General features: G+C 25.8%; 2 protein-coding genes across 2 annotated transcripts in view; both read right to left on the bottom strand.

Annotated features, from left to right (window-relative positions):
* Positions 1–567: 567 nt before the first annotated feature.
* LOC111635766 (ATP-binding cassette sub-family A member 13-like) lies at positions 568–27,318 on the bottom strand. The gene is made up of 23 exons (XM_023380832.1): positions 27,197–27,318; positions 26,955–27,067; positions 26,662–26,738; positions 25,008–25,140; positions 21,815–22,014; positions 19,818–19,906; positions 19,643–19,740; positions 9,505–9,689; positions 9,278–9,405; positions 9,066–9,193; positions 8,056–8,235; positions 7,455–7,651; positions 4,797–4,927; positions 4,598–4,716; positions 4,317–4,517; positions 4,026–4,236; positions 3,691–3,825; positions 3,322–3,461; positions 3,126–3,242; positions 2,788–3,043; positions 2,566–2,701; positions 2,302–2,481; positions 568–745 (listed from the first exon to the last, which is right to left on the bottom strand). Exons 1-23 carry the CDS (start codon positions 27,276–27,278, stop codon positions 583–585), a joined length of 3,399 nt encoding a protein of 1,132 aa, XP_023236600.1. The 5' UTR covers positions 27,279–27,318; the 3' UTR covers positions 568–582.
* LOC111635765 overlaps positions 27,311–27,878 on the bottom strand; it is a 49,261-nt gene continuing 48,693 nt past the window's right edge. The window contains exon 32 of the mRNA XM_023380831.1: positions 27,311–27,337. Coding sequence (XP_023236599.1) covers positions 27,311–27,337 — 27 coding nt within the window. The remainder of the gene's footprint in view (positions 27,338–27,878) is intronic.

Here is a 27,878-nt window from a genome sequence, read left to right as displayed (position 1 = left end):
CATCTTACATAATCACATCTTAACAACACTGATATATTCTATTTACAGATCTATAGAATTACATTAGTATTTTGCAATAAAACTATTATTAACTACTAATTATTTTTACCAAACTAATTTTTAAATAGTTTAAGAACATTTTTGTAATACTTAAAATTTTGAGTACAGATAAATATTTATTTTTTTATTTTTTTGTGGTTTTAGGCTCTTTACCACTCAAAGAGCACAAAAAGGCCATTAAGGTAAATATTTTAAAATGATAGTATGTGAATCATTCATGTTTTATGTTTGAAGTAAACTTTTTCTGATTTCTATTATACATATAATTTGTTATTAATTAGCTGACTGATGCATTATTTATAGTTTGTTTAATAATATATCTAATAATTATTAATAATGTTATTACATATTGACTAATTTAGAATTCTAACCAAAATACTAAACAGAATTTATTTTGTTCATTTAAACATTACTATGAATCAAAATAATTTTTAAAAAAATGCTGAAATGAGTGTAAAAGCAATTTAGAACTGTTCAGTCTACTCTAAATTATGTTTAAAGTTTGTAATTATATGAAAAAATTTAAAATGTAATCAAATTATTTCTAAAAATATAAAATTTTTGAAATACCTCTTCAAGATGTAGTTCTCTTTCCAAAACTCTTTCTCGAACTAAAAAGGCTATGAGAAAAATCCAAGCCACAGTCATAATTACTGGAAGAGTTGCTTTTAAGAAATGTCCAAATCTAGGAATAAATAAAAAAGATTTTTAAGATATTATATTTTTATAATAGTTGTTAACATTTTTTTAAATTTATTCATTAGCAGTTGATATACAGTAGAGAATTTTGATTTTAAGTTCAAAATTAACTTTTAATTTTTTATAAAAGAAACATTACAGTATGATACTTAATTTAAGAAATATTCTTAAGAAATTCCATAAGTAACGTTAACTACATACATACATAATTCAAATTGAATAAATAATTCATTACGTATATTTTATTCAAATTATTCACTTTATATTGAATCAAACAAAAACAAATGTGATTTAAATCTTTTTAAATAATATAAATCACATTTGCTAGTATTTGAAAAACTAATTTTATATTGTTCTATTTTATTCACACATCATTAAACATGAGTATCTGGGTTTTTATCCTAAATGCCATGTATTGTTTTATATGATAAATAATTTTAAATCTTAAATTTTATTAAACCTATTACATTATTTTACTATCAGGTACTATTATCTATACTCTCAAAAAATTGTTCTATTCAAATCTTCCTACATCTAATTCACATTCATGCAATTGCATGAATCTATAATACAGGTAACCCCCGTATAACACGGTAGTTACGTTCCAAAAAATTGCTGTGTTATGCGAAACAAAGAACTAGTACGAAAAGGAGGATTAGGTTCCAAAAATTAAAAAACATGCTACTATATTTTCATAATTAAGGTAAATATCTTTATTAAAATTTTCTTAAGTGATACATATTATTATAAATTTAACAATGTTTTCTTTGTCATCACTAAAAGCACTATTAACCGAGAGCGTTTTATTTTTGGCTAGTTATCGTTATCCTCTGAGCATTTTTCTGCATTATTTTCAGATTCATGCTTTACCTTTTGCAAAAAGTGTATGTAATTTTAGATTGCTTGCTTCTAGTTAAAATATCTTTATAAATTTCCTTATATGGTGCTAAGCACTTATGGAATAAGGGAAAAACATCTGGCAACACAGAATGCAGAAGCGTCGAGATCTGGCAAAATTGAAACAATTTTCGCGAAGGACCATGTGTATGGAGACGAGAAAAGAAAATTTACACACTGAAGTACTAATAGTTTACAAAAATAATAATTTTTGTGAACTATTAGTACTTAAGTATGTAAAAATTTATTACATTTCATGTTGTACGAGGGTTTTACCCATTTCTCGAACTGTGTTAGAGCGAATCCGTGCTATAGAAGTGCTGTGTTATACGGAGGTTACCTGTAATGCTAGGTATCTAAAAGATTTATTATACATTGAATCTTTTAAATATTATAATTATATTAAAAATAAATTCTATCAACTACAGGAACAACTATAAATTATATTGCAGCTAGTGGGACTCATTTCTTGTATTCTTTTATAAATTTTGATATAACTGAATATATATGAATATTGTGTAACATTGATTTTTGCTTGTCATAAAACAAGAATCAATATTTCATCAAACCTTACTTAGACTTAAAGCAATGATATTTAATTTATTCTAAATATTAAGAAAATATCTAGTGTTGTCTTGCACTTACTCATCTTTTTCATAGCATGGATAGGGAAACTGCTGCATATAAGATGATGCAGATATACTCATATTGTAATCTGTTTGTATAATAGTGATTGCTTGATCTACTAACTCCTGCAATTGTATGAATCCACGAAAATATCTAAGCTCATCTAAAAAGTTATCTCTAGGACCTGGTTTCCAAAATCTGTAATTAAAAAAATATTTTTTTAGGTTTAACTTATCACTGAATTGTCAATTAATATATAATTGAAATTTTTGTAAAACTTACTTATCACGAATTTTGCGTGTAGATGGTATATTATCTATATCCATTCTTAGTTTATATTTTATATGTGATGGCAAACGACCTGTATTCTCAACATCCCTTTTTTCTCTAGTTTCATTTATATTTAAAAATACAATAGCTAAAACATTAAAAAATATAAATAAATATTTTCACAGAATATAAAATTAAAACTATACAATAAATTAAAATAAAAGAAAGCAATACCAGCAATAAATTCTCTTCTTTCGTGCAAAACTGACGCTGCTTTTTCTAGTTCAAGTTCATTATCAAATCCAACGAATCTATTAAGTTCAAAACACTGCGACATATTTCCAACCAGTTGTACTAAGTCAAGAAGTCCGCTTACATTACTGATTTGATTTCTAAGTGAAGCAATATTAAATCCTTTTAATATATTACTAGCATCATCACCAATAACCTGAGAAATCAGAGGCTGAACTGCATCTGATTGAATCAGTTTCTGCAAAATATAGAAAACAAAAAATTAAATATTTCAAAATTACAAATGTACAGTTGATTAAATGTTATTAATATTTTCTAACTTTCATTTTCTCAAATTTATGTTCATGTTTTTGCAAATATTGTAGTCCACTTGTTCCTTCTCCCCAAGCATGTAATATATCTATAAATCTTGTAATAGAATTAAAGGTTCTGTTTAGCTGTAAAAAAAATAAAAAATTTTAGAAGATTTTAGCAAGTTTCCCAATTTTAAATTATTAATTGTTTTATACAGCCTACCTCTTTCATAATTAACTGAGTTTTTATGTTGTTGGGAGAAAATAAAATTTTTCCTCGTAAGATTGGCTTAAAGAAACCCCAAACAATAGGTCCTCCTACCATATTCATAACTTGCTCGTATCCGTGTTGACAGAAAACACCTTTAAAATAAAGAAGAGAATGCAACAGAACTGCCAAAAAAAAGTTTCTGTTTCATGGATTTTGTATTGCTTTTTTAACTTAGTAAAATTTAATAAAATTAATTATTTAAAAATTTTTCCTTCTATAAAAAAAATCTTAAACTTCAATTTTAAACTCGTGATGCATCTTAGAATTGAGGAAATATGGTATTATGTGATTTTTATTAAAATGAAATAAAAAATATCATACTTGGTAGTTCTTCCAAATCTCTTTTATCCAGTTGAGGTGCACTATGAGAAATTTGCAAGACGTTAAACTCATCTTGAAGTGTTTTCAGAGGCTTACCGCATAAAATTTTTCCAGATGCTTTCAAAGCCTGAGGTGCTAAAATACATTGTATATTAATGACAACTGTTTAATAATTTATATTTTTAATTATTTTTTTAATTAATAAAGATTCATTTATGATTTATATTTAATTTTAAATTAGTAAACAGATTAAAAATAGTTGATAAGATATAAAATTATTTATATCCTATTCAAGAAAATGGAAATTTTAAATAATTATGGTACAAAATGCTCACTTCCCAAAACACGAATTCCATCATTTGTAACATTTAGCTGCATTAAATGTTCTCTAAATTCGGGATCCAATGATTTCGTTAATTCTGAAATGTGCTGTTTTATTTTTGGTATTATGGAGGGTGCCAATTTAAGTATATTAATTGTATTTACAGCTTCATCCCAACTTAAACCTGCTCTTTGAATTAAATCTTCAATTCCCAATTTTGCAAACTGAAAAATGCCAATTTATGGTTATTGATATAGTTTTAAAAAACTTAAACATAAATATAAAAATAAGTCTCTCTTTTTACATTTCCAATTATGCGTGATAATGCGAGTTCTCTAAGCAGTATAGTTGATGCTTTAACAGCTTGAGATGCAGAAATGCTGCACAGTGTTGTACTTATTTCCTCAATAGTAATATTTGAATTTTCAACATTTAATAATTGTTTCAATTCAGCTGGATTGCAAAAAATATCTTTAGCAGTTGTTGGATTTTCATTTGCTAAAAGCTATAAAATTATTTAAAAAAAATTAAATTTATTCCTATGCTTGAACAATAAATACATTAATTTATTTTAATAAATTGTACCACAGTTAAGTCTAGATTGGCATTCATAACAGATTCCACAGCATCGTCATCAATTGCCAGATCTTTTTTTAACAGTTTCTTTAATGAGTTTGGATCAGAGAAAAGGTCTTGAACACGATCTATTCAAAATATGAAATTCAAATTAATAAAAAAACTTTTTTGAGGTGATTTAACATCAACAAATATTTTATAAACTTACATTTTATATCAAATAAATGAAGGCCTTGCAAAGATTTTAAACCTTGAATTCCTTTCAATATTATTTTCATATCATTTAATACTGGACTTCCTTCAAATACTGGTTCCAATGAGTCTATCAAACCTTGTAGACTATAAATTAAATTATATTTTTTAATTAATGTTAGTAATTATGTTTGTAAAAATTTTTAAAAATTTATGGCATTTAACTTCAAAATTGTTCTCAGTTTATAATATTTGGATACAAAAAAAGCTGAAATAGCATATAAGCAGAAGACTCCAGCTTTCTCAGAAATTTCAATCTTCAGTATAAGCTACATTTATTACTATCACAATAAATAATAATCATGTAAAAGATTTTAATATGATCTTCTTTTCCCAAATAAAACATTAAGAGTAATTTACAAATTATTTTAATTTAATTATTTGTTATTTAATAAATATATTCTATGTTTTTTTATTTTAAGATAGCAAAGATGTGTACAGTCCTGGTAGCATAGCATCATACCCCTGCACATGCTTTCAGAAGAGATTCAATAATTTACTATAAAGATTACCAAAATTATTGCTTTATCCTCCAATTATATTGAATTTTTAACATTATGAACTTGGAATACTAAAGATCAAATACCAATTGTCTCTCAGAATGGAATGAACAGACAAGAATTTTGAGTTACAGTAATGGTAATTTCTGTAACTCAAAATTCTTGTCTGTTCATTCCATGAGATTGATTGCATTAGTTTTATTGCAATATTTACAGATTTAAGTATATTACTGATATTACTTTTTAGATTTGTATATATACATTAAATAACAGAATCTTTATACTATTAGTAAAAGATGCCAATAATCCATTGTTTCTGCTTGATTGCCTCAGAAAAATTGTGTGTGTGACATAGCTACTAAAAAGCCATTTATAAAATTTGATTATTGTTAAATGTGAACTAATCAAATTACACTTAAAATACAACATTTTTAGTGTAAAATCTCATTAATTTTTTGTATTTTGTATCATGACTTTGGAGGCACTAAGGCACTAGCATGTCAAATAACTAAATATTTCTTCAAATGTATGTAATTAAACATTTAAGACAAACTTAAAATAAAATCAAAGTGGTTTTAATGTGACTCCTTTAAAATGCAACAGAGAGTACATATCACACATTGAAATAAATTTCCCAGAATCCTAGATTTTGCTTTCAAAACAATTTTGATTTATACACATGCACAATGCATTGAGTTTGAGTTAAAATGGAGTGAAAATAAAATTTGACTTAACAAAGTTTGATATAGCAAGAGTCAACTCTAAAGTTTCTCAAAAAGGATTTCCTGAAAATTTATAAAATTCAAGTTATGATAATTAATTAAACATTAAATTCATTTACATAGGTTATAGATTACATCGTGATTATTGTCATACCATATTAAAAATGTAAGGCAGATATAATTTTAAACAAGAATGTAATGATTTCTTTTGTTACTGTCATCTTGTAAAAAAAAAAGCAATTACAATCTATTTCGATTCAACATTTTTCCAATTACCATCTAGCAAAATTCTCAGTACAAAATACAATTACTTAATGAAAAAATTCATTGTAATCACTTATAATAAACATGTAAATAATTTTAAATATGGTATGAGAGAATATAAATATGTCAATATAACAACTAACTATTTTGCAAAGCATATTCCTTCATTTACTGTAATTATGAAATCCAAAATAAAATTGTTTGTTTTCATTCTAGTTTTTAGAAAGTTGTATCTGGAATTTCTTATCATTTCTGAAAGACATAATTAAATAATTGGTAACAGTAACAGAAGAACAAATAATTTATGTAATAATTGTCTATAGTTTTTCAGTATAATTATGCATTTGGTAATATGGAAGATATTTTGAGATCTTTTGCATACAGCAAATTTATATTGTATTACTTAATCCTGTACTGTCTTACAAATATTTACTATTTGTTTATACTATTAATGCATAACATTTTAACCTTAGTTTTATTATCAAAGACATTGTTTTCAATATAATTTCACACTTGTTCCTTTTTTTTTTTTTATCATATCTGTTTTCTTTTAGCTTGTTCCATCATTTAATAAAATTGCTTAATGACTTTCAATCATCCTTTTTAGAAATAAAAGCAAAAAGTTTGGCATATTTTTCTTAAAACAAAATCTTTTAAAAGATTTGTCTTAAAAATTTGATTTCCATTCATTGATTAAAATAATTTTAAATTTAAAAGTTATGAAAAAAATAGAAAATATTATTTGAATTGTTCTTTATTATAAGATATTCTTTGATTTAAAATCAAACATAATAGTAAATGTAGCATTAAAAAGTTTCCTATGAAGTATTGTTACATAAATTTTATAAATTATTTTAAATTCTTTACTATTTAACTAGTAGTTATGTTTTGTATGTTCAATTTTTAATGGTATATTATTAAGTTTGTATTCAACAATAAAATATAATAGTATTGAAAAATGTTTTATCAATTAATAAACTTAAAAATTTTATTAGCACTTAGTCTTATTGATGATAAACTTTAGATTTCATCATGAAATGTCATTAAATAAATGAAAATTATAATTATTATTATTATTAATTCAGATTCTTTAACTTTACTGAGATTAGAGTTCCAAAATTGTTTTACCTGTTAAGTAATTTTTCAACAGTGTTTTCATTGATGACTTTTGCAAATGCAGAAAACAAATCTGCAGCTAAACCAGATGTTAATCTGCTTCCAGTATCAATTAAGTTAAACAGATTATCAAGTGTAGACTGTGCATTCATGACTAGATGTTCTAACCATTTTCCACTCAAGAAATATTCTTTTTGTAATAATGGTAACTAAAACGAAAAATTTTAATATTTTATAAATGAACCATCATAAATGAAATTTGAATTTCCATAAGTTTATCATCTTTTAAATTAAAAGTCTAGTCTAATTTTGGAAATAAACATTGAACTATATAATATGATTCTGAAACAGCCAAAAAAAATATGGTACTTAAATGTAGCATTTATACAATCATAACAAAAAGTATATACCAATCATATAAATAGGATGATGTTAGGAAAAGATTCTTCATAATCATTTATAATAAATTTATAAATAATTCTAATTATTATTTATCAAAGAGTATTATATTAAATATGCCAATATATTAATTATTTTGCATATTTGTTTCAAGTTAATATATCCTTGCTTAATTAATGTAATTATTATGTATATGTATATAAAAATTTCTTACCTGTGTTTCAATTTTAATTTTATCAATACTTTGAAGAATAATTTCAATTCCTAATTTTTTGCATAAAGTGTTCATAATTAGACTTTCTTTATCAGAAGAAACTATAAAAGTTCCTTTCTTATGCTTTTCTGAACATAAATCTTCTTTCACCAAGATAAGGGAATAATTTTTATGGTAAAGCTGAAATGTTTAAAGGATTTTCAAATTTAATTTATACATGTAGTAATTAATATCGAATTATTTTATATAATATGTAATAATAAATTTGCTAAGATTGTATAAAAATTTTAAATTACAGTTGAAACCTTTTAGTCCAGTATTGTGATTCAGTAATGGTCTAGTACATTTTGAATCTAACATTATTATACTTTAAAGATTAGTCATCAAGACAGTGCTGTTAGCAGGACCAAGGCATCAGGTGACCTTATCCTAACTACTTTTAGCAATATTAAAGTTTTGGTAGTTAATAGTGATGGGTGGTTTATGTTTCATATTCAAACATAGCACATAGGAGTGTAGCAACCAATATATTTATGTTTAACTTAATATTAGTTTACATATACCACTTAAACCTCTCATTACCATTGGATACCAAAACTTTGGTATTATTGAATGTAAAAACTAAACCTGTAGAGTTGTTTATAACTGAGTTGTGCATTTTAGTAATTATTTTAAAAAATCATTACTCTTTTAAGGCTATAAAACTGTAGTTCTCTTTAAAATTTGTATAAGAAATTTGTAACATTTTAAAAATAAAAATCTAATTCCTCGCAATTAAGTCATACTTAAATATAGTGTAAATTTTTCTTTAAATTCATCTAATATATTTTTTTACACATCTTCCTTCCACAACAAACATTATTGATATGATTTTATAATGATTAATAAATGAATGAAACTATCCATTTGAAGCATAAAAACTTTTTATAAAACAAACATACTTAAAAAAGCCTGACCACACAAAACACTGAGTACCAGACTAAAAAATTCCAACTTGTATTCTTTCTTACCCAGTTAAGATTTATAGATGAATTCATCAATTTGTTTATAACATCCAAACTCAAATTATATGGAGTGACTTGCAAATCATTTTGGAACTGTTCCACATCAATTATTACTTCTGATAATCTAACAAAAGCTTCAGTAAAGAAAGGATTACAATTAGTACTTTGTCTACAAATTCAAAATAATTTATGATTTTATTTCAATAATAAATAAATACCTGGCATTTGGGGGGTAGAAAAGTCTTGAAACATTTGCCATGCACGTTGAGGTGAAGTAATGATTCCTTTTGTAGAATTACTGAATTCTTTTATTAATGATAATACATGTTTAAACAGAGTTGCATACCTAAAATTAATTTTGAAAACATATTAAAAACAAATATAAAATTTAAACTTAACTTTGAACTAAATGTTGGTTTTAAAATTTCAAATATCTTTTACTCACTTTCTAATGCTGCTGATCAGTTCTCCATTTCTAGAATTTTCTGAACATTCTTTTAAATGACGCATTTTTGATATTGGCAAAATATCGCCTAACATTTGTTGAATAAATAATACTGAATTGCCAAGTGGTTTAAATACTGACAAGCAGTCAACATCATTTAGTTTATTAGTTTTTATTTCATATATCTGAAATGAAATGATTATTTNTAGGGAGATCTTCAGTTTGTTCCCTGAAACATATATTCTTTATTCTTTAAGTACACAAATAACAAGGGAAGTCCCCAATAAAACTGATTAATTAACAATATAAAATAAATAAAAAAACAGAATGTGTAGAGTAAGATTTAAAATGTGATACAAAAAGCATTAAAAAATAATAATGAAATTAAATGAAATGTGTGGTAAAATACAATAAATAAAATATTATAAAATACAAAAACACAAGATAAAATGCAATTATGTAATGCAGAGAAGTGTTAAACAATGGAATTTCTGAATAAATTATTTTTCTGCATTTATATATTCTATTTATCAGATGCTGTGCATTTTTAAAATTTGTTTCAGAATACAAAGATGATATTTATGATGAGTTTTATCATGATATGTCTGTATTTTGGGTGTCCATGTATACATTTGGTAAATGATGGTTTATGATTATATTCTAAATGTCACTCATCATTTATCATTTGTAGCTCACACTACAAATAGATATATTTACATTATTTATAATAAAAATTAAAAAGAAAAAAGTGCTTTTTATACTAGATTTTTTGGGTTATATTTAGGCTAATAATTTAATAAAATTAGCTGATTAGGTTTCTCTTTGATTAAAAATAATGGCAGAAAAAATTAGACTTTGTTATTAATTTTATCATTTATGTATTGTTTTATTCTTAAGTAATTTTTAAAAATATAATAACACAAAAATGGAAAGGGAACTTGGGTACATTTATCAAGAGCCACAAATAATCCTTCAAAGAGCCGCATGTGGCTCGCGAGCCGCAGGTTGGCCACCCCTGCTTTATACCAAAGATGAACACCTAATGAAAAATGCAGCCAAGCTAAGTAACAATCAATTTTACTATGATAGAGAGCAAGGTGGCTTGATATAAAAGATACAAATGCACTGTCTGCATTATACAATGTTGTGAATGTGTTAATTATAAAGGAGAATTATAAATAATTCAACTAAACTTACCTTGATGTTGATAATTTATTCTCTTGTTTAAAAAGTGTCTAATATACCAACTAGCATAATAAAGAGCATTCAATGCATTTCTTCCATTTAAAGTATTATTGATGGTAGTTTCTACATCATACAGCTCATTAGCTAAACTAAATATACAATAATCAATTTAACAAAATTAGAAAATATGTTTTTAATTGATGATTTCATATACTGCAATCAGATAAATCCTACCTTGCTAACTCTGAAAGGGTTACAGCATTGTTCTCAATTGCACTGTCGAGGGTTTTGTCTATTTTTTGGTAAAGTTCTCTCGGCTGAAGAATTTCTGTTGTTTCTTTATTTCTTGATGCATTTTGCATTTCAATAAAATAACTTACAATTTCTACAAATGCAAGTGATTTTGCATACAGAAAGCCATAATTATTGTTTGTAAGCTGTTCAAACTGTTACAAAATTAATATACATATTATATATTTATTTATTCATAAGTTAANAACATATTATATAATAGTAGATATATGTAAATAGACAAAATAAAGTATATATATTAATTTAAAAATATTTAAACAGTATAGTAACCAAAACAACATTAAAAAGTAAATAAAAGGGAGTACAAAAAAAAGAAATGCTTACAGATATGATTCATAAATTAACTAAGAATTAACATTTTTAAAAATGAAAAGTTCATTAAATTTATGAAATTTGTATCTATTAAAGAATTAGCAAATAGTTTCAATTAACATGCTTTATTTTATGTGATATTTACACATTTAGGATATCCTTAAAAAGGATATATACTTTCAATGCCTTATTTTTGTTCTCAATATAATAATCTTCTAAAATATTATAGATTATTTATAGAAATTTTAGAGTACTGAATTTATGTTCATAAACATAAATTAATGGAACTTCAATTTAACAATCTATAATTTAGAGATAAGTCATATAAATATTCTTTACACTAGAAATGCTTAATTCAATAGATCTTATTTGTTGATAATAGATCTTATTTATTGAAACTATTCCCTGTTTCAAAATGAATCAGTTCTATACAGTTATCATTTTGAATATTCAATTATATGAATAGGATTGATATGTTATTAAATTTTTGTAACATTATCACTTATATTCTCTTATCATTTAATTAAGGTATGTACAATTTATAACCAAGAACTAATTATTTTAATCATTTAAAGAACTAGTTCTTAGTCTTAATCTAATTTAGTTATATTAAGCAAAAACAAAATCAGAGTGAAATATAGAAATCAGTATCATTCCTAACTTCAATTAGTTTTCAATTTTTCACTAAATATTTTTACATTTATAAATAGAGTACTGGAATATAATTAATTAATTATAAATCATATTTAAAAAAATATATATAATACGTACAAAGAATTAAAAAGAGAAGGAACTAAAGATTCAACGGCTTGCAGAATTGGTTTCCAATATTTTGTTTCACCTCTGTAGAATCCTAGTTGAGNGCAGTTTTCGATGAGTCATATCATTCTTAACTTGGACGGAAATTAAATTTGTTACAACGTTGCACTTAATCTTTCATATTTGTTGTTAGTAATTTAAAAGACATTTTGAAACACATACGGAACGATAATAATTTTTAAAAATATAATAACACAAAAATGGAAAGGGAACTTGGGTACATTTATCAAGAGCCACAAATAATCCTTCAAAGAGCCGCATGTGGCTCGCGAGCCGCAGGTTGGCCACCCCTGCTTTATACCAAAGATGAACACCTAATGAAAAATGCAGCCAAGCTAAGTAACAATCAATTTTACTATGATAGAGAGCAAGGTGGCTTGATATAAAAGATACAAATGCACTGTCTGCATTATACAATGTTGTGAATGTGTTAATTATAAAGGAGAATTATAAATAATTCAACTAAACTTACCTTGATGTTGATAATTTATTCTCTTGTTTAAAAAGTGTCTAATATACCAACTAGCATAATAAAGAGCATTCAATGCATTTCTTCCATTTAAAGTATTATTGATGGTAGTTTCTACATCATACAGCTCATTAGCTAAACTAAATATACAATAATCAATTTAACAAAATTAGAAAATATGTTTTTAATTGATGATTTCATATACTGCAATCAGATAAATCCTACCTTGCTAACTCTGAAAGGGTTACAGCATTGTTCTCAATTGCACTGTCGAGGGTTTTGTCTATTTTTTGGTAAAGTTCTCTCGGCTGAAGAATTTCTGTTGTTTCTTTATTTCTTGATGCATTTTGCATTTCAATAAAATAACTTACAATTTCTACAAATGCAAGTGATTTTGCATACAGAAAGCCATAATTATTGTTTGTAAGCTGTTCAAACTGTTACAAAATTAATATACATATTATATATTTATTTATTCATAAGTTAATGGTTTATTTGAGTAATATTATTAATATATTAATCCTAGTTTTATGTTATTTATTAGGAAATTTCACAATAAATTAAAAATTAGTCACATATATTGATAATTTGACTAATAAATAGCATAGAATATATGAGAAAATTACTCAAATTTTAAATTTCTCAAAATGAATGTATTTTATAAACTTACTAAAAACTTGACTAATTATATATATATATATATATATATATATATATATAAAACAGAGGGAAAGTAAGGCAATCGATCAAAAAATGATCCCCCAAAGATTAAAGATTTTTATATAAATGTTGAAAAATGGTATTTTTCTGTATGTATAGACAATAATGTGTGAGGGGACATAATTTCGTTCACCCTGTTTAAAGCTTAATAACTCCAGTGCTTTTCGTCTAAACTTTCTGAAATTTTGCAGGGAGGTTTGGTATTAGGGCTATTAATGCTATTAAATTTTGGTGGTTTAAGGTCAATGGAGATAAAGAATGGTCATATGTCATATCTCAAGTAGGGTCAGACTTAACAACAATTTTATACGTCATTAACATTTATAATTTTTTATAAACCCATCCCTACCTCAAAATTAAGCTTTTTGCCATTTTATAATAATTAAAAATATATTTATTTAAAATTCAAAATCTAGAGTTTCTGCATTCAATCAATTGTGCATATGATTATATTGATAAATAATTTTTTCAAGTACCATTATTTCAAGCAGAAATCCTATGGAGTTATCTATGGTGTGGGTAATGAAATAGTGTGGATTATCTGTTGATTTTAATTTGCAATTACAAACTCATCAAATAACTTTTCCTTTGTCTNATAGAAATTTTTAAAATTAATTTGATTTAAAAATTTATATCTTAAGAGAATGTAATAATTTCCATTGAATTCAGAACAGAAAACTAACACATTCTACAGTTTGATCTTTCTTCACAAATTACAATGTCATAAAAGAAATAAATAATATACTAATATAATATCCAATGTATGTACATTATGTTCTACATGAATGCCTTTTATTAGTATAATATGTATTTCTATGGCAAGTATATTTATATTCAAATTTTTCTTAGAACAATGCATTAATTGTGCCATTATAATTTTTATCAAAAATTAATGTCAAGCAAAAACAATTATTTTTCTTTTCATTTGGTAAATCTTAACATAATTTATTGCATTTTGTAGTGTATTTTTAGTTGATTTTAAACTGGAATATAAATTCAAGAAAACCAGTTACAGGTAATCCTTGATATACATTGTTTCCATCAGTCTGGGTTTCAGTTCATGCAAGTTTTTTTCTGAAGAAAGTTCAATGTTGCCAGTTTGACAGAGACCAGAGAGGATCTTATTTGGATAATTTAATATCTGTCTTCACATTTAGTGTAATTTCTGCAAACATTTCTGCTTTAATTCTTCAGCTTTTCCAGAAAACTCAATGAAAGAAAAAAGAAGGCAGTAACTATATAAGTGATGTTTGATAAAGTTTTCAGTTGATTTTTTAAATTTTTTACTTCATGTTTTTTGGGGCTACTTATAGTGTTCACTTCATTTAGCCAATATCAAGTATAAAATTTTAAATGATACTAGATGCTAAATTTCTTCCCACAGCTCAGTTGCCCTTAATAAATTTGTAACAAATGAATTTAGCCTAAAATAAACAAGCAATTATTTATTGTGAAATCGTCACAATGCCAGGCTGCAATTTTTAAACATATTTTTAATAAATTTAATTAAAAACATATGCCTTTCACCTCAAATTATTATTAGTGGCATCATACATCATACTTTTCCTGTTAGCAATAGTCATGTTGGTCATCTATCTAATGCCTTTCAGGAGAAAATTTTTGAATTGAAATAATGTGATATCCAGTTTGCACTGAAAGTTCATACCTAGTTAATCAGTGCATCCAACCTCTCTTTCCATATCTGGTCTCAGCTTCCATCTATCTAACACCATTCTCAAGGTTATGGAAGGACAGACATACAGATTGATAATAGTGGGAATTTATAGGTCTACAATTTTTCAAATTGCAGCCCAAATACCCTAACAGAACATAAAAGAGCAGAATACAGTGGGTGATCAATTAACAAACATAATCTATTCCAAGAATATGTTTGCTATCCAAATTGTTCATTAACCGATTTACTATAGATTTTTATGGTAATTTGATTAATTCGTTCCGGAGACCCCAAAAAATAAATGAATAAATTATATACTTCCTTACTACATTTATTTACATGTAATAACAAACTAAAAACAATTTCTCCATTTTTTATGATTGGCACATCTTTGTTTCTCATATGAGATTTTTGTTACTCCTTTATCTGCTTCAGTCTTTTTGATTATATCTTTTTTAGCTAAGATTGTAGCTACTGTAGACCGGTTGAAGTCATCTGTCTGCAATATCAGACATCTTCTGCCCACTCTCTACTTTGGCTATTCTCTTGCTTAGTTTCTATAGTGAACACAGTTCTTGGATGGCTGGATGGTCAAGGTAGCAGCCTACTGCTCTGAGGGACTTGGGATAGAATCTGGATGGGTTGAAAAATCCCTAGGAATTTTTCAGGAGGTAGTCTGACCAGATATGTTGGCCCCCTCCCTCACCACTTGGCCACCCCATTGTGCACCTGGCTGAACCGATAATGGGCCTGCTAAAAGAGGCCCTCTTAGTGCACAGGATGGAAAGAGTTAAAAAAAGAAAAAGAACATAGTTCTTGAGACTCCACTCATTTTAGGCCCCACAATATTATTAGTTTTTAAGTAAGAAGTTAAGAAAAGCACTTACAAAAATTCAGAAAACAGAAATTAACTAGTGCAAGAAAAATTATGTATACAACTGTAAAAGTCTCATTCCATAAACCATGTATAGATGCTATTGAAATATAGTTTTACAAATCTTTCTTCTTGTGTTTGTTCTGTCAGGTGTTTGTTATCTGAACACGTGTTTGTTGTCCAAACATAAAAATCTTTGGCAAAAGTGTTCATTATCCAATTTGTTCGCAGTCTGAACTGTTCATTAACCGATCACTCACTGTATAAACAATTATGTTTTCTCTAATCTTAGTAACGACATTTGATTAACATTAAAAAGTGTATTATCAAATAAATATTATGAAATAACAAATGTAAAATGGAATTTTCTTACACATTGTCTGAAAGTAATAAATAATTAATTTTTTATACATGAAAAATTTGAAAAATCACCATGTATATCAAATATCATAATTTATGTGTAAAATATTATTTATTATACTATAATATGAATGATAATAGATTAAATATTAATAACATTAAGCCTTGGAAAATTTGATTTAAAAAATTTAGCGTTAACCATACAATATTCATAGTGTTAATCTTTTGATATATCGGGTATTTGATAAATAATTAACCATTATATTCAACTGGCTGTAAATCTTAAGTTAAATTTCTTTTTTACATTTTAGAATAGTACATTTCAATAATTTTTCATTCTTAATTAAATGTCATTATTCAGTAAACATATTTTAATATACAGTAGAACCTCGATTATCTGGACTAATTGGGGATGAAGGTAGTCCGGATAAGGAAAAATCCGGATAATCAAAACAAATACTTTAATTTGTATTTTAATGATAATACAACATGTTTTCTTTTTGATGACATATCAGTAATATTAAAAGTAAATACTGTATTTAAACTGTGATCAAATTTTCAAGAAACAAATGTTTGTATTGAATTTGGACTACTACTGACCAACACTAACAGACTACCTATTATAATAATAAACAACGCTTTTTGCCCATGACTGAAAATTAGACAGAGTTAGATAACCCAACAAATAGGGTATAACATTTTTTGCAGGGCTTATTAAATTAAAGACAAGAATTAAAGAACATATATATGCCATCAAAAATAATTTGATATCATCATCAGTGGCACAACATTGCAACACTGAAGGATGTGAAATTTTAAAAGACAGCATCAAGTGTATTATGACAGAAAACAATCAACTAAAAAGAAGACTACAGAAACACCTAGAAATTCTGAAGATACAGGAAGACATCAGAATTAATAACAACACGGGACTGAAGCTACATGAGGGGTGGGTTGACATTGTTTACACTTAACCTTGAAACAGATGCTGAACAGATGTAAGAGTATAGGCACATCACCTTGTAAAATGCAGATGGTCAGTGCAGTTGTCTTCACAATAGCTTATAGATTGGATGTATTTTGTTCTGTTAAAATCTGGTGACCAATTGGTTTAATAAGAGTAAGTTCAATGTTAACCTCCCTTTTATTTATGGTTTAATATACCTAACAATATTTATTATTAATAATGTAACCGTCTACCAGAATTTGGAAAATGTAGGAGAAACTAAGACATTTACTGGTGGAGTTAATATGTCATACCATATGATCATTGTATTCTGATTTATACTTGATAATTTAGTTTAGTGTATGTGTTACATTGAGAAATTGTAAATGCAGTGCACTGCATACATGGGTTATCCCGGTGTATAACCCGTATGCAGTGTATAACACCGTAACAAATACAAAACCAATAACCTGTCAGGTTATTGGTTTTGTATTTGTTACGGTGTTACCATGTGTTTGTAAGCTGAAGAGGGGTCCTTGTACCCGAAATGCATACTTACCTAAGTTTGATAAGTGATTATTAAAGACCACCTTTTTTTTATAAAAGTTCTGGTCCTTCTTTCAGTCAGCCTTGGTGTGATAAGCCCTGCAAAAAATGTTATACCCTATTTGTTGGGTTATCTAACTCTGTCTAATAGACTACCTATTGTTTAAAAGGCCCTCTGGTAGCGCAAGAAGACTGATTTTATAAAATAAAAAGCAGTTGAAACTGCATTTTTATGAATAAAAATTTGACAAACTATTTATCGTTTTATGACGAGTAAAATTTTTTTGTTGCGTTCGCAGCTTTTAAGTAATGCATAAACCTTCAAAACGCGTGGCCCTTCGGACCGCCAGGCAGTTCCAATGCGGCCCAATAAAGACATTTCACAAAGCCGTAAATCTTTATACATATTTTATTTTTGAGTTATACGAAATATTTTCAAATACTTGGAGATGTGTGAATGAGGAAGGATTTACTAAATAAAGTTGGAGTTGTGACTCAAAGGATTATAGACCCAAATTCAGGGAAAGGAGGAAAAGGAGAGAAAGGACAAAAGATAAAAAGTAGTGAGAAAGGTTAAATAGATCTTCTGTTATGCAAATAGTTACCCTTAAATTTCCAACCTTTCTCACTTCTTTATCTTTTGTCCTTTCTCTCCTTTCCCCGCATTTGAGTCTATAATCCTTTGAGTCCCAACTCCAGCTTTATTTAGCATTCCTTCCAGCATAGCAAGATTCGGCTACTTTGTGCCAAATTTGGCTACCCTTTTTTTAGTTTGGCATTAAAAATATCATTTGGCACATTGGCTACTTTTTGGGTCACATATTATTTATAAATATATTAGTCAAATAAAAATGCACTATAAAATGGTGTTTTGTTTTGTTGTTTTTTTATTAATTAGAAACCAAAATAAAACAAATATTTGTGTTTTTCAAATAATTTTTGTTTGTCTCTATTATTTCTAAGTAAAAATTGAAAGTGTCTGTAGAAGTAATTTTTTAAAATATCTTTTTTCATGATAGTTTTAATACTTATTACTATAATCTATCTAGACATGTTAAACAATCCTTAAATATACAAGTATAGTTAAGAATTGGGCCACAAGTATATATATAATATACTTGTAACCCAAAACTCCATGACTTCTTTCAATGTGGTCCAGAGAAACAAAAAATTTGGACACCCTGATTTAGAATGTTTCTTTATCTAGTTTTTAATTTGCATTTATAGAGACAGTTAATTATAATAAATTTATTTTCAGAAAAGTATTTTGTATAATTATAGTTAGCAGGTATTATAATTAAACTTTTCCATCTGTTGGAATTAGTTAGTAACATCAGAAAATCAGCTTTAATTTGTAGTGTAATCACTCATTATGCTACAAATTAATGTATTTAAGTAAGCGTGAATCATTACATTTAATAGATTCATTTTTATTTTGCTTTACAAAACAAAAAGCATTTGTGGAAAAAACATGTAATGGTAGAGTAATGGCAATTTAACAAAACTAAAACTTCAATTATTTTAAAACTAAAAACAATGATTCCATAATTATTCAACCATAAATAATGAGACTCAAACATAGAAATGTAAACTGTTTACTACATGAAACATCTTTAAACCATCCTAATTCATCAAACTGAGAGGGTTTGAATACATTTCTAATAATCAAAAGGCTTTGTAAACTTCTATGTGAGTCTGTTCTTTCTTTATGATTGAAATTCAATTCATTAAAAAGAAACTGTGATTCATTATAAATTCTTCAATGCAGAAATTTATTTCTGCTATTATAAGGAAAATAGTATTCAAAGATCATTCATGTTAAATTTTAGTTCACAAACGTTATATTTTTTTCTGTGTTAAATATTAAATTTTTAAGTTTTTACTTATTTTAAAATAAAAATCTAATGAAGTAAATTCTACCTTTTTAATTAATATCTTCAAATCTAATTTTCTTGATATATCTTGATAAAATCTTGTCAAATTAAAATGTGGATATTGACAGACAAGTGTTTCAACATCTGAAGAATAATGATTATTTTAATATTTAAAAATTATTTATATATTGAGGACTTAAAAAATCATTTTAATAAAATACCTGGCATTCTTGTTATGACTTGATCTATCAATTTTGCAATAGCACTATCTTTTTTAGAAATATGGAAACGAGAGCAAGCATGATTATTTCTGGAAAATGTTTTAAATTAAACATATTTATTTATTTAACAATTTCAAATAAATGAAATAAATTTAATTGATTTTAAATAAATTTAAAAAAATTAAATTACATAAGTTAAATTATTAAGCTAAAATCTACTAAATTAAAAGTTATGATTAATACTTTAAAAATTATATTTTCAATTACATAAGAATTATTATTTTGCTTTATTTTCAAAAATTTCTACATAAAATAAAATTTTGATTTATAAATTTTATTTATTGAATTTGAATGAAGAATGCTTGAAAATTGTTAAATATTTCTTTAAGAAGAGAATTCATATGTAAATAAATAAACCAATGAAATATTCAAAATAATCAAAAAGTGAGTTTAATACTTGTGATTATTAATGGTGTATCAATTATTTGATATTGATTGTAGATAATTAATTATAGAAACAGCATAATTAGTTGTATATTTCTAAATCTTGATACAATTAATATAAAATTTACCATGAAAATGTATTGTATTTATTAGTATCATATAAATGATGATAATTATTTTATGTTTTGAAATAAAATCCACATAAAATATTATTATCTGGAATTTTTTTGAAATTTGCAGAATTTTTAGTTATCTGAAGATGAAATGCTGAAATAGATCAATAATTTCTTCTTTTAATACATAATATAAGTTTTTATAAAAATACTTAAGTTAATTTGACTTGTTATTAATTTAATGTTTTAATTTTTACAATATTACAATCCACATTTTAAGTTTTAATTTATTATAACACTATATTCTGTATTTTAAAATTAAGATAAATCACAAATTAATCTAATGATTACAATCATTAAAGTTTTTCTTAAACAATCTGTTAGATTATGTTTTTTTTTTTTTTAATTTAAATTTTATTGTGATAATAATTCAAGTTTGTTGATAAGAGTAACTCTTACCAAAACTTATAAATTATTTAATTGGGAATACAGCTGCTAATGCTTACTTAATATATTAAAACATTAATATTTTAAATTACATGAACATATTATATAATAGTAGATATATGTAAATAGACAAAATAAAGTATATATATTAATTTAAAAATATTTAAACAGTATAGTAACCAAAACAACATTAAAAAGTAAATAAAAGGGAGTACAAAAAAAAGAAATGCTTACAGATATGATTCATAAATTAACTAAGAATTAACATTTTTAAAAATGAAAAGTTCATTAAATTTATGAAATTTGTATCTATTAAAGAATTAGCAAATAGTTTCAATTAACATGCTTTATTTTATGTGATATTTACACATTTAGGATATCCTTAAAAAGGATATATACTTTCAATGCCTTATTTTTGTTCTCAATATAATAATCTTCTAAAATATTATAGATTATTTATAGAAATTTTAGAGTACTGAATTTATGTTCATAAACATAAATTAATGGAACTTCAATTTAACAATCTATAATTTAGAGATAAGTCATATAAATATTCTTTACACTAGAAATGCTTAATTCAATAGATCTTATTTGTTGATAATAGATCTTATTTATTGAAACTATTCCCTGTTTCAAAATGAATCAGTTCTATACAGTTATCATTTTGAATATTCAATTATATGAATAGGATTGATATGTTATTAAATTTTTGTAACATTATCACTTATATTCTCTTATCATTTAATTAAGGTATGTACAATTTATAACCAAGAACTAATTATTTTAATCATTTAAAGAACTAGTTCTTAGTCTTAATCTAATTTAGTTATATTAAGCAAAAACAAAATCAGAGTGAAATATAGAAATCAGTATCATTCCTAACTTCAATTAGTTTTCAATTTTTCACTAAATATTTTTACATTTATAAATAGAGTACTGGAATATAATTAATTAATTATAAATCATATTTAAAAATATATATATAATACGTACAAAGAATTAAAAAGAGAAGGAACTAAAGATTCAACGGCTTGCAGAATTGGTTTCCAATATTTTGTTTCACCTCTGTAGAATCCTAGTTGAGATGAAGCAAACTTATCTACCAGTGCCAAAATTATTTTTTCTAAAATATTATATAATTTTATTGATGCCCAATCATTGTATTGATTCCTTATTGTGTAATTCATGTTCAGCTATGGAAGAAAACAAAAATAAAAAAATATTATATAAACATTCATTAACTTAAATACTTTACTTCAACTTTACTTCAAATTAAACTAATTAATTTCATAATATTTTCATTTATAAAAGTCATCTTATGTTTTATAAACTAATGCTTCATTTGGATCAAACTTTTATTTTATGCTTAATGTTTTTAGAAGATTGATCCATCTTTAGGATTCTATTCTATTCTAGAATTCTAGTTATTCTAAAATTTATATATTTAATCTATCTCCTAAAGATAGATAAAATATATTAAATTCTAGAGTAAAAAAGTATTAAGTTTAATATATATCATATATTAGAAAATTAATTATTAAATGAAGAAATTGATATATATATTTAAATTGATACATTTATTGAATTCATAGATAAATGTTATAACAAACACGTTTTTAATGAATTAGAAAGAAAAGTCTCAAGAATTACATAATTTAAAAACTTTAGTTGCTTTTGTTCTAAAATTTGTGCTATGATGACTTACTAAGATAAACTAAATTTTTCTATTAATAATTAATAATAGTTATAGTTAATGAATTAATAACAAATATTTATAAATTTAACTTTCATTAATTCCATTTTATTCATAAGTAATATCTCATCATAAACTTACTTAAATACTACAATAATTTTTCAAAATTAGAATGCAAAACAATTTGGATATTGGTTCATCAATAAATTTATGAAAGATTAATTATTTAATTAAAGTAAAAAATATTAACATATATTTTACATTATTACAGTAAAAAAACTAAATTCTGGATGCTATATAACTTGTTTTTTGTTCACATATTGTACTACAATATTGTAATGATTTTCCAACCTCAAAAATAGTTTTTAGAAATGTTAAAATTGTCTTGTAATGTATCCTTTAACATTATTTATCTTACAAATTAGTTTCTTTTTGATAAAAATAATATAAAAATAGTTATTTCTAGACCTTGATATAATTAAACTTTATACTGTATAATTTGAGTTATACAATATCTATACTATTGATAAACTATCAAATAATTAAAAATATATTTATTTAAAATTCAAAATCTAGAGTTTCTGCATTCAATCAATTGTGCATATGATTATATTGATAAATAATTTTTTCAAGTACCATTATTTCAAGCAGAAATCCTATGGAGTTATCTATGGTGTGGGTAATGAAATAGTGTGGATTATCTGTTGATTTTAATTTGCAATTACAAACTCATCAAATAACTTTTCCTTTGTCTAAAGTCACTGAGAGTGTCTTTAGAAAATGTTAAAAAAAAATTCTTTGTGCACTGAAGACATATTCATTTGCCATCCCAATTTTCCCTTAAACCACTGAAGGCACATATACTGCATTAATTCATACTTCAATTGATATTACTATTATAGATTCCTACTTGTATCTTGAAAGTTGATAAGTTTCTAGTAGTTTCCCTCTGAATATAAATAAGTTATCTCAGAGAACTATTTAGAAACTGACTGCTAATTTTATCATATTTTACTTCTCCATAGTAAATAATATCTGAGCAATTAAATCTCAAACTCATACCATTGAACATTATTAACATTAAAAAAATTAAACAGAACATAATTTTAAAGTTTATTTTAACAATTATCATCATTATTAGCAGGCATGTGGTGCAATCACACCATTAATATGCACATAATATAGTCTGTATTAAATTCCTTTTTGTGTTTCAATATGAATTGTATTTGTATTCATTACATTGAAATAATTATAAAGATCTTTAGGGATCAGTGTATGAAATTGTCCATACATTACATAATGCTATTTTTATACTCTTGAATTACCATTCCATCCTCCCAAAATGCTCCATAATGCATTGCACATATCTACCCCAAAATCAAAATTATGTAATGCATATCCTCAATCGATCTCTTTAATTGTACTCAGGAATAATATATAGCAAAGGGTATTGAACATTAAATTATTTTATTAATTACATACAAAGCAGGGATAGACACAGTATGGTTATAAACAAAACAACAATTTAATATTTGGGATGGTAACTTCTAAACTGCATCTCAGCATCATACTTTCGATGGCACTCAATTGGTGCAGGAGGTGCAGATCAGTAGCGTAGCGTAGTGGGGCGTCAGGGGTGGCCAGCCCTGAGGGCACTTTTTAGGGGGCGGCAAAATTTCACAATAAAAAATAATAATAATATCTTGTAAGAATTTGAACCATTTTATTTCATAATTTCGTCCACCTATGACTCGGACCGATTGAAATGAGCATGGAATAGTGTTACTATCCATCTGGATAGTCCGGAAATCGACTTGCCATCCGGGGATGTTGTGGGCCCTGTTTTTTTTTCTTTTTTTGCTTGTACGATCCTCCGCTATCCAATACAGCTAGGTCACTTGCGTTACTCCTATCCAAGTCTCCCTAGTCACTAACTCTAACTGATTTAGAACCAGCATGCACTGCACATTATTCTTCACATTGCAAAATGACATTACGCATGCGTCAGGAACTTCTATTCGAACAAACCTCACCTGCCTTCCGAGTCAGCGATTTTAATAAGGTGGCAACACTAGCACGGAATTTTTCATTACTTATTCTGTGACGAAACTGAATTTTAGTCTTTTAAATTGAGATACCTAAATAAGGGGGGGTGAAAATTTCCTCCGCCCTGGGTGGCTGACACCCATGCTACACCACTGGTGCAGATGCAACAAATCTGTTCTAGCAATTTTCTTTGGAGGTAAATGCTAGTGTGGGCTATATGCTACCAAGAATTATCTGTATGAAATTATGGTAACTGTGATCAATATAAACGTTAGTGCAACCTATAGATAATGTTTCAAATTGTTAAAAAATTTAAATATTAAACAATATTTTGTAGAGAATTAGATAAACTTCACATAAAAGTTTAGAAATTTTAGAAATTTCAAAGATAATAAGTTTTAAAATAAAAATATTCTTACATAAAGAAAAATAAATAATACTGCTTACCAAAAGATGGAGATTATCCACAATATACATTGGAGTGGATGTATGTAATCTACTGAGTAAATTAAGCTTTTCTTGCCATAATTTGGGAGATTGGTGACAATATATATTCATAATAGAATCATAAGAAACAGATTTNTAATAAAATATAACAGTTGAGTGCCATACACATAGTTTTAAATGTTGCTGGGAAAATTAATCAACTCGTTGCTGGATTTTTTACTATAACTATTAATTCATCAGGAATCAGAATGGTTCAAACAGAATAAATCTATATAAATAAAAATGTAAATGTTCGTTTGTTCAAAATCTTAATCTCCAAAAGTTCTTAACCGATTACTTTGAAATTTTGACACAACATTGCATTCAAATACGCATTTGTTTTTATATTATATAGATGTTGAAATTCCCCCTGCGGGGGAGAGGGACAAAATTAAGGCTTACTGTGAAGAAAGCTTCTATTATACTATTTTAGATGTGGTCTTATGTTTTTGATTGCATTTTAATAGGGTATGTCGAAAGAATGTACACTAAAAAGAAATTTTTTGAATTTCCCCCCCATGGGAGTGTTATACATTTATAATAGATACATTTTGAGCCATAGCAATGTGTGGCTGGATACAGCTAGTATCTTATAAAAATAATGAGTAGAAGTGAATGAAAATTCAAATTAAAGTTTTCAATATAACAGATTAATTTGTAATAACTTTTACATCTTTAAATTGTGGAAATTTATAATTTTAATGTAGTATTCTCTGTTACCAAAAGTTTTATGATGGTTATATACAGCCATTGAGAGCTTGTATGAGGCCTGGGTTACAGCAGATCCTCTTTTGCCATTTTTTTAAGTACTTGATTATTTAAATTAGTTTTTCTCATATTGTAAAATTTATCTTCAGTTTATAAATTTTATTCTAAAGTCTTGATTCCACCTGTAGTGAGTAATGGAGGCAGTTACTATGGAAATCCCACAATGTCCTCTAGCAACTCATACAAAAATTCCATGTTGAATATTTGTTGCAGCTGCTAAGATTTACTGCCACTTTCAATATCCAATAAAATTCAGTTCAATATAGTATGTATCTGTCATAAAAACATTAGAATCTATATCAAGTTAGAAAATGTGATAGTGCATCCGATTGACTGATATATTACATTTCAATTGGCTCCTTTGCATAGCTGCAAATACCACCTCTTCCAATGGAAAAAAGTTCTATAACTTTGCCACTGAATATTCACTGCCATCACTCACCACCATCACTGAAAACTTACAAATAGTATCAAGACTTAATTCACTATCATGTTAAGAACCATCATAACAAATTTTAATTTATAATACAAATATTTATTGCATGAACAACTAAATGTGATAATTTATTCTTTAATATTTAGTCTGAAATATCTTTTTTTATTATGAAATTTTAAAAATATATATGACTAGAAAGTAACAATCAGTATTAAAATATTAAATTGTTCCTGCTTTTGGATTGTTTCATAACTATATACAAAAATAGCCAATATTCCTTTCATAAATTGTAAATCAAAAGGTAAATAGTATGGTATAGTATGTAATCTACTGAGTAAATTAAGCTTTTCTTGCCATAATTTGGGAGATTGGTGACAATATATATTCATAATAGAATCATAAGAAACAGATTTCAACCATTGATGTTTATTTGATGCTAAGTCACATAACTGTCTTAACTGCTCACGATTTTTATTAAAATATTCACTCTGCAAAGCAATAACAACAGTATAAACATAATTTATTACTAAAGAGAACATAAATATGAATATATACTATACAACTTAAAATGAAATTCTTCTAGATTTATAATTAATTTAGATAGATGTCTGGACTTTTCATTAAGTCCATATAATCATTTTAATAATTATTCAAGTTATATATCATCATTCTTTGCAAAATAAGAATTACTGTAGTCTACTTACAGCCATTTGAACTTCTACAAATACTATATCGGGAATAAGTGGAAACATCTCTTTCATTAATCTATTCCAGACATCAGAATTAATCATATCTTCATAAATGTTGTTTTTAAGAACTGAAAAGTATTTATCAGTATTTGAATTGTATATTTATATACAGAATTTAATCATTTTAATTTGGAAAGAAACTTTCTTAGTATTTTGTTTCAAAAATTACGTTTAAACCAAAAACAAGAGAAAATTACCTGAGTCAACAAATTTCTCAATGCTGATTATAATAACTGGTGAAAGGTTTTTTCCAATTGCATGAGTAAGCTTATTTTCCATAAAGCCATCTACTATTCTGATTATTGACAGTATTAAACTAGTAAATCTAGNGTATAAACCTAATAAAAGAAGTTTCACAAAGCCGTAAACCTTTATACATATTTTATTTTTGAGTGGAAAGGAAATATTTTCAAATACTTGGAGATGTGTGAATGAGAAAGAAATACTAAATAAAGCTGGAATTGTGACTCAAAGAATTATAGACCCAAATTCGGGAAAGAAGAGAAAGGCGAAAAGATAAAAAGTAGTGAGAAAGGTTAAATAGACTTTCTGTTAAACAAATATGGACCCTTAATTTTCCAACCTTCCTCACTTCTTTATCTTTTGTCCTTTCTCTCCTTCCCCCGCATTTGGTTCTATAATCCTTTTCAGTCCCAACTCCAGCTTTATTTAGTATTCCTTCCAGCGTTGCATGATTTAGCTACATTGCGCCAAGGTTGGCTACCCTTTTTTTACTTTGGCGTAAAAAATATCATTTGGCGCATTGGCTACTTTTTGGACAACATATTATTTATAAATATATTAGTCAAATAAAAATGCACTATAAAATGGTGTTTTGTTTTGTTGTTTTTTTATTAATTAGAAACCAAAATAAAACAA

Source organism: Centruroides sculpturatus, unplaced genomic scaffold (genome assembly GCF_000671375.1).
Source record: "Centruroides sculpturatus isolate CEXI.00-Female unplaced genomic scaffold, Cexi_2.0 scaffold775, whole genome shotgun sequence".
Lineage (NCBI taxonomy): Eukaryota > Metazoa > Arthropoda > Arachnida > Scorpiones > Buthidae > Centruroides > Centruroides sculpturatus.
This window is presented reverse-complemented; position numbering and strand designations above follow the sequence as displayed.